General features: G+C 58.2%; 1 protein-coding gene across 1 annotated transcript in view; it reads left to right on the plus strand.

Annotated features, from left to right (window-relative positions):
* Positions 1–8,968, plus strand: part of SNTG2 (syntrophin gamma 2) — a 131,388-nt gene that overhangs the window by 92,722 nt on the left and 29,698 nt on the right. Inside the window, exons 12-14 of the mRNA XM_055327689.1 lie at positions 997–1,126; positions 2,460–2,498; positions 6,276–6,392. Of these exons, the coding sequence (XP_055183664.1) occupies positions 997–1,126; positions 2,460–2,498; positions 6,276–6,392 (286 nt within the window). The remainder of the gene's footprint in view (positions 1–996; positions 1,127–2,459; positions 2,499–6,275; positions 6,393–8,968) is intronic.

An 8,968-nucleotide genomic window follows, 5' to 3' on the forward strand; every position in this document is an offset into this window, starting at 1 on the left:
AGGATGGGGGGACAGAGGTCGTGTGGTCGGGACTGGGGTGGACGTGGTCAGAGGTCGGGCCTGGGAGGGGAAGGAGAGGGAGGGGGGACAGAGGACGCGGGGTCGGCGTGTGTCCTGGGCTGCAGGGGAGGACCGTCCGCTCGGGAGGTGGCTCGGGGGTGGGGTCAGACTCTCGACTGACACGTCTGTCTGGCCGTCGTCTGCGCAAGGACGTGAGGGTGGGTGGTGTGGACTGATGCGCCGTGTTGTCGCGGAGAATGCGGGAAGTGTCCGGGCGGCCCTTTCCGTGGCAGCTGCGTGGGCCGGCGGGGCCTGCAGAGCCCGGGCCCCCTCGGGGCGTAGGCAGCAGACGCTTCTGTGCTCGGAGTTCTGGGCCGGACGTCCCCGCGCGGGTCCCGTGGGGCTGGAGGTGCTCGGGGCCTCCTCCCGGCTTGCACACGGCCGTGTCCTCCCCGGGTGGGGTTGGAGCGCCGGCGTGTCTTCCCACGAGGACAGCAGCCCTGCGGGGTCAGGGCCGCACTCAGGTCACCCGTCCCCAGGGTTGTGCCCACGGGGCATCGCGGCCGGAGCTCGCGAATCACGGCAGTTACGCGTGGGGAGCCTTTGAGGAAGGCTGCGCGGTCAGGACTGAACAGGGCCGTGGGGTGCTGCGTCGTAAATCAGAGGCCGTGTGCGCGGTGAAGTCCCGTGGTGCCAAGCACGCCGAGGCCTGCCTGCCGGGTCGTTGCAGGGGGCTCCTGGCGCCGCGGTTCCCGAGGACCCTGAGGACCCCGAGACCACGACTCACGGTTACTTCCTACACCGCTTCGCTCTCGTACTTTTTAATTGAATTGGAGATGGCCTTTAGGGCTGGTTTCAAAGCTGGGAACCTAATTTTGGGGGCCGTACGTGCTGGTCGCGTGGCCGCGGCTCCCGTGGGCCCCGGGCCGCGCTGCAGGTGCCGTGGGCGTGGCCCCCCTCGGGCCGTGTGCACACCGTGGCTCCCTCTTCCCGCAGGTGCAGCGCGTTTGAGGTGCTGGCTCTGGACGGGGTCAGCACGGGGACCCTGCAGTTCCGCTCGGCCCGGGAGGGCGCCGCCTGGCTGAGAGCCGTGTCCGCGAACATCAGGGACCTGACGCTGCAGAGTGTGAGCAGACGCCCCGTGACTTAGGCCTCCGCGCTTCGTCCACGAAATAGTGTGATGCTTTCGTTATTTATGATGGACCCTAAAATAGTTATAAGATTAATAGGGAAGCGTGTAGTTGTCTTCAGCACACCGTCGAAACCCCCCCGCTGCCCCTCCTCACCCTGCAGCAGCACCTGCCCCCATCCCCACCCCCCCTTCCCCAACCCCCGTCCCCAACCCCACTGCCCCCCTCCCACTGCGTATCCTCACCCTGCAGCATCTGCCCCCCCATCCCCACCCCCCTGCCCTTCCCCACCCTGCAGCAGCACCTGCCCCCGTCCCCACCCCCCCTTCCCATCCCCAAACCCCACTGCCCCTCCCACTGCGCATCCTCACCCTGCAGCAGCACCTGCCCCCGTCCCCACCCCCTGCCTGTCCCCACCCTGCAGTAGCATCTGCCCCCCCGTCCCCACCCCCTGCCTGTCCCCACCCTGCAGTAGCATCTGCCCCCCCCCCGTCCCCACCCCCTGCCCGTCCCTACCCTGCAGCAGCACCTGCCCCCCCATCCCTACCCCCCTGCCCATCCCCACCCTTCAGCAGCACCTGCCCCCATCCCCCGCCCCGCCGTCCCCCCTCTTCCACACCCCCTGCTTCCCGGAAGCTGTGAGACGGGCTAACCGAGCACATTCCCGTATCCGGGAAGCAGCTCAGTGCTCGACTTCGGTTCCGCAGCCCGGCGCGTCTCTAGGACCCGAGTGTTCAGACCTGACATTTCAAATTCCGCAGGAATCTGGGTGGACTAAAAGCAAAGAGAAAAGCAAGCAGGGGAGGTGGGTGTGCGTGTGCCGGTGCCCGCGGCAGCCCCGGGGCCGGGCGAGTCTTAGGCGCTCCCGCAGGCCGAGCCCAGAGGAGGGAACCGCTGTAGCCCCCAGAGCCAGCCACCCCCGCCCCCCGCCCTGCGCGTCACTTCTGGGCCTCCCCCCCCCCCCCAGCCGCGGCTGCATCACAGGACCTCAGGGCCACTTCAGTGAAGGAGCTCGCGGAAGGGGAACCCCTGGGATCCCCAGAGCAGCGGGCGCCTTCCCCATTTTTCCAGATGTTGACACATAAGCATCTCCCGTCCCAAAGCCTCACTCACGCAACGTGCTGACCTGACACAGAATGATTTCAGCGAGTTGACCTTAGGCCTCCTTTCCGTTGTGAGGATTGCCGCCGTCGTGGTTTGGTTTTTGGGTGAGAAATGCCCCGTGGAACGCACGAGCTCCCAGGGACGCCCCGTGCGGCTCCGACAGGTGGGACACTCGTGGCATTTCGGTTCTCGTCCCGCTGACACCTTGCCCCCCTCTCTCTGCAGGTGAGGATGGCGAACAAGTGCTGTTCCTCCTGTGACCAGGTGGGTCCTGCGGTTTTCACGCTGAGCATGCGCGAGTCTCCACAAGCAGCTCCTCCCGGTTTTGGAACTTGATTTGGGACTTTGGGGGGTGAGTCGGGCCCTTCCCCCGGGGCAGGAGGAATGGCCTGGTCCTCCCTCCAGGCGACACGGGCTCCGGGCGGCTGTGTGTCTGGGGGGGAGGCGGGCACCGGGTAAGCCGAGGGGTGTTCCTTGTTGTGGACACACCTGCGTGATGTGGCTTCGTGTGACTTCCAGACACCTCCTCATCCGGAGAGCTCTGCCCCGGAGAGGCCTCTAACCAGCAGATGGTGGGGGGTTGGGGGAGCCCGTACCCTGGGCAGGCAGCGTCCCTGCAGTGACCCAGGCCTGCTGACCGGGATCCACCCCTCAGTCCTCAGGGCAGAGCCAGCCACGGTGGGCTGCCTCCCCGATCCGGGGTCCCCACCACTAGGTCTGTGGATTCACAGGGCTGAACCGCCTCCCCGATCCAGGGTCCCCCCCAAGTCTGTGGGTTCATAGGGCTGAGCCGACTCCCCGATCTTGGGTCCCCACTAGGTCTGTGGGTTCGCAGGGCTGAGCTGCCTCCCCGATCTGGGGTTCCCCCCACTAGTCTGTGGGTTCGCAGGGCTGAGCCACCTCCCCAATCCGGGGTCCCCCAAGTCTGTGGGTTCACAGGGCTGAGCCACCTCCCCGATCCGGGGTCCCCCCACTAGTCTGTAGGTTCACAGGGCTGAGCCACCTCCCCAATCCGGGGTCCCCCCCAAGTCTGTGGGTTCACAGGGCTGAGCCACCTCCCCCATCCGGGGTCCCCCCACTAGTCTGTGGGTTCGCAGGGGTGACCCCTCTGCCCAGGCAGTTTGAGCAGCAGAGGAGGCAGCTTGGAAGCCATCCCGTTGGTCGTGTCCCTCCCGAGAAAGTGCAGCTGGGGCTGTGAGCATGGGCAGCGAGTTCCCATCACCCCTGGGCAGGTGTGGGGTGCAGCCCTCACACAGCCGGCCGAGGTCGGGAGGCCTGCAGCCCGGGGAGCCCGCGTGTGCGGGGCGGGAGCAGGGCTGCTGGAGCTCGGCCCTCCCAGTCGGCGGCCGTGAGCGGCAGGGACACGGAGGACGCCCCACTGAGCACACCTTTACCTCTTGTCATGTTTTTCTCGATCGTGACCAGCCCAATCCGCATTCAGGAGCTGAGGCTGCTCGGCTGTTCATCAGCAAAAGTTCTAGCTCGTCCCCAGATTAGTAAGGTTCCTCTCTGTCCTTGCATCAAATGCCACTGTCTTGCTCTGCGCTGTGTCTCCAAGGTGGAGGCTCTCGTGGACTCGTCCACGGGGGACGGAGCCCCGCGGCCCACGTGCAGAGCGTGTCCTCCCCCGGCGGGTTGGCATCGGCCGGACACCAGACCGGGCCCGTCCGCTCACCTCCGGGAACGGTCCCCCTCACCTTGATCCTGGACGTCAAGATCGGCAGCGCGTCCCATGGGGTGGTTCTCACGACACCGCCAGACAGAGGGACACTCGGTGTCCTGGGAACGGGGCATTTCTGTCGCTGGGTGGGACGCTGCCCGGACTCCGTGGCGGGCCCCTGCGGTCCTCACGGGAGGGCAGGTGCACTGCCCGCAGCTTCCACGGGGCTCGACCATACGCGGAGGAACAGCTCCAGGCCGGCATCACGCGTGCCTTGTCTGGTTAGGGTCTCAGCAGAGCTCGAAGCAACTTAAAGCTCCCCAAGGAACAAAACCCCCAGAACCGAGAACACGAGGTGGTCGGGGCGGGAGACCGCGGCGCGGTGGGATCATCTTGCTCTCGCTTCATCTTGGCGCGGTGTCATCACTTACCAAACCGTGTTTGTGCGAGGCTCCTCCGTGGCCCCGTGTCATTAACACCTGTGTCCCGGTCCCAGGTAAGCCCTTTCCTGGTGACAGTTTGGCTGGAGTAACATCTGAGCCGCAGTCTCTTCCATAAGGTCACAAAGCTTTAATGCGTAACCTAAACACTTTTCTCCAACCTTAAAATTTCTACATTATGGCTTCTCAGGGGCTCGAGTTAGTTTATTGGGAAGGAAATATCAGAGATGGGTGTTACCTCGTGGGTTTGTTGCCGCACCACCCCTGCCGTGTCTCACTGTGCTCTTGGCAGGGGACTAGCGCGCTTTTTTTCCAGGAAGTAAACATTTTGTCTATGTGATAGGAATTTAGTGATATTGGGCCCTTTAAGAACAAGAAGTAATGCTTTTCTCATTCTAAGCAGTTAATTCCTGATTTTGATACGTAGCAAGGATATATAATATTTGAAAAAATAAGTGTATTTAGGAACCCCTGAAGTTGGCAAAAAACAAATCTAAAGTAGAATTAGAAGATCATAGAAAAGGCCTGGAGTATAGATGTTGTTTTTTTTTTTTTTTTTTTTTTTGTTTTTTAGACTCTGATATTTAGTGATAAGATGACTGTATAGTTTGCCATCCAAACAGAGGCGGGCCCTTCTGGGATGACGGCCAGCCTAACAGGGACAGTCATACATTTAAAATTTCCCTGGGCTATATGTTGGCAAATTGAACTCCAATAAAAAAAAAAGAAAAGAAAAAATAAATAAAAATCATATTGTGACCTGTAACTAAAAAAAGTCACAGAATGTTGATAAAATATTAATAAAAGGGATCCCTGGGTGGCGCAGCGGTTTGGCGCCTGCCTTTGGCCCAGGGCGCGATCCTGGAGACCGGGGATCGAATCCCACATCGGGCTCCCGGTGCATGGAGCCTGCTTCTCCCTCTGCCTGTGTCTCTGCCTCTCTCTCTCTCTGTGACTATCATAAATAAATAAAAAATTAATAAAAATTAAAAAAAATAATAAAAATTATTGAAATGTGAAAAAAAAATTCCCTGGGTGAACCAGAACACATGTTCCCTGCTAAAATAGCAAATAGCTCTGTACATTTCCAAATGAAATTTCATCTGGGAAACTTGAGTTAAAGAGAACTGTGAACACCTTATTCACCAAATCCAAAAGGAACCCAAATCTCAGGTAACGTGGGCTTTTTTCTGTAAAGGACCAGCTGTACAGCATCATCCGATGTACACTTAACCAATTATCTTGACTCATTCAAGTGGGAAAAAAAGGGCTTTCCTATGGAAATGACATCAGAAGAGATAAATGAAAATATGCTCATTTGTTATAATGGTCGTGTTCTCTTACTTTAATCATAGTGATGTGATCAGGTAGGTGTTCATAAAAATATAATATATGTTTCTTGGAAACATAATAAGCCATTAGAAAAGTCATAATGTAAAACATAAAATTAGGTGACCTTAAGATTATTTATGAACTACATATACCTAAAAAAGATTTCATAAAGCAGGCAACGTTTCCAATAACAGCTAAGCTCTAACTTATCTCTGCTAATTGATCGAGGCCGAAGTCAATTACATATGGAATTTCATTAAGTTCACGTAGTTTATAGGCATTTTAGAGGATTAATAGTCAGAGTTTTATGAAATTTCTTTCTGTGAGTTTCCATTTTCATCTTGACCAGGACATCTTTCACCACGTGTGGGAACTGTCCTGCAAACCGCAGAGGCAGGATGATATCCCCCACCCGAGCCCCCAGGACAGTGACCCGCCTGCTACAGGAATGGCCCCTCCAGTTCCTGGGACAGTGATGCACCTGCTACAGGGAGGCCCCCCAGCTCCCGGGACAGGGACGCACCTGCTATAGGGATGACCTCCCCAGTCCCTGGGATCGTGATGCACCTGCTAGGGCTTGGGTCTAATCTCAGAGGTTTCCGTCTGCAGGTTGTGCACATGGGGTGGGTCATCGAGAGACTCGAAGACACAGGCTCCTGCCAGACCTGCTGCTCCAAGTTCCTAGTGCTGAAAGGCTCGTCCCTGCACGTGTTCAGCACGCCGCTGGTAAGGACGCTTGGGTTCCCAGGGGAGGGGCCGCTCACCTGAGGGGCAGCGGGGTCAGGGGAGGTGAGACCGTTTTCATTCTACAGGACAGGCCTCGGGGGTGCATCTGTGTTAATGAGTCCTGATTGAGGGGAGATTCAGTTGTGTAGACAATTGGTTCTGGCGTGGCGCTCAGGAGCACCCCGCCATCTCTGGAGGAGTCTGGGGGCCCCGTGGCTCTGAGCTCCACATGAGCCCTTGTCAGGCCAGGGAGCTTCAGCCACTCACAGAGCGGGACATGTCGGGCATCTGGCCCCGTGTGGACCCACCTGTCACTGCATCGGGGAGGCAGCTCAGGGGTGGAGGGGGACGTGCTCCCAGGCATTGCTCCCGCACCCGTCCCGGAGCGGCTCCCACAACCCGCCCTAACCCTCCCGGCTCACCTGGGGAGTCCCGTCCTAGTAATGCCCGTGGAAAACTAAAAGGCGAAGGCCGAGGTATTTATAAATATTCAATCTGAGGATAGCGCGAGTTCACTGATGTGCCTGCCTCCTAATGTCGTCATTAAGTTTAAATGTCCCTGGTGACCTCAACTGTCAGAACTAAATATCACCTGTAAAATCAGAGTGAAGTAAATGCTCCCGGGACAGGCTTGTATTAAACGGAGATTTACGTGGGAGTTGTCCTGACAAAATCCTGGAAGTGCACTCAGGTCTGGGAGCATCTCACCTGCACCCACCTCTGCTTCACCACGCCTGGCATCACGCCTCTCGGGGTGTGCATGGGCCACAGAGTACCCATCCCCGTGTGTGCGTGGACCACTGAGTATCTATCCTGGGGTCCTTCCTGGGAGCCAACAGGCCGGGGAGCCGTTGTCTTGGCAGTAAGTCTCGACCCCTGGACTGATGCTCCGGGTAGAAGCAGCAGGTGTGAGTTGTCCCTTGTCCCGTGGTGGATGACGGTCTGTGGTCCTGTAACAACATCTTGGTCCCTCAGGGGACGCTCTTGGGTGTCTCCCCGCTTAGGTGGGACAGGGCAGCTGGGGACTGGAGTTGGGTGCTTCCCCTGCCAGGGTAGAGGGGGTCCCAGCAGCAGTGGCCCTGGCTCAGTGGCCCCCCAGGTGTCCGGGAAGAGCTGTGCTCTGGGGCGTTCCAGAAGGCTCCGGGGGGACGTCCCCTGTCGTTTTCTATGGGAACCTGGCTGGGCTCCTGCAGGGGAACCTCGCAGTGTTGAGGGGCCTTCCTGACCCCATGACTGGGGGCCCTGCTGATTTGACCTCTTGGGGTCGCACACCCGGACCCCCCACAGTTTGCTCCCGACGGTCCGCATCCTCCTGCCAGCGCAGGTCGGGGCAGTGGGCTCCCCTCCGAGGCGCCGTGTTGGGGGCCCAGCTGACCTGGATCTTCCCTACGGCCCGTGTGCACCAGGTTTTCACTTGTACCGTAGGGCCAGTGACTTGCAGCCTCCTCGCGCACCAGACACGGTGTTATGTGGGCTTAAACAAATCGTTCTCATGCATTATCCAAAATAACAAAAGTCTACCTTTAAATGGGGACTGGAAAGATTGTATAAGACAGTAAGGAGTTTTACTGCAAAAACACCAGGAAAAGAGGAGCTTCACGAATAAGCTATAAATTCCTACTCGTTGGCTGTGGGCCGTGACCCGAACCTGACCGTGTGCCAGCACGGGACTTGACGAGTGTTGTTACCTTTCCCGACAGTGTCCGCAGCGTGGGCGCCGGACAGTGGATGGCAGCCGGCACGCCCACGGGACCGCGGTGAGCATTGCGGAGCGGCACTGGAACATTCAGAAATGTGTTTGAAACTCTAGAACATTTCAATTTAACAGATAAACTTTGCTGTTAGCATTCTGCAGCTTCTCACTGCAAAAGCACCACATGAAATACAGCAAGTGAATTTATTCCGAAATACGTACAGGTACTTGGTCGGCCCTTGGACGTCGTAGCCTGGAGCTGGTGGCAATTTGCCAGTAACAATTCCGCTCAGCCCCAAAATCTGTAGCAACCACATGTTAAGTTTTTATTGTCTGTATTTATGCTACAGTGACACGAAACACGAGGGTTCTGAACCTGAGACAGACTTGCCGTGACTCCCTGCACATCTCGGCTCCAGTTTCCGAGCGCCACTGCATTCCACACGGACAGAGGTCTGAGCAGAGGGGGGATACAGCCTGGGGGAGACTGTGCCCCGCTGACCATGCAGACAGGGCTCTGTGGAGACGCAGCCTGCGGCCCATCACCTGTGATGAGACAGGTGGCTCCAGGCAGGCAGGTCTGCAGGTGTCCCTGACGTGTCGCTCTTGCTGTCCAGTGTCCGGTCCCCGCTGCCTCTCCTCTTTCTTTCGCTCAGAAAGCCTGAGCACACTCACGGAGCCTGGCTCTCAACATGTCAAGTCACAACACTTGAGTAAATTTCTGAAATGTCCAAAGATTCTCTGCCGGATACTCCAGGAAGAGCTGGAAGAGAGTCGTATGTCAGGGATGGTTTCTGAGCTCCCTCAAGATGAAGCAAAGGGACAACACTGATGCCAATCAGGGAAAGAGGGACAAGGGGTTGGAAGAGCCAGGGGCACGGGG

This window comes from Nyctereutes procyonoides, unplaced genomic scaffold, assembly GCF_905146905.1.
Source record: "Nyctereutes procyonoides isolate TBG_1078 unplaced genomic scaffold, NYPRO_anot_genome, whole genome shotgun sequence".
Classification (NCBI taxonomy): Eukaryota; Metazoa; Chordata; class Mammalia; order Carnivora; family Canidae; genus Nyctereutes; species Nyctereutes procyonoides.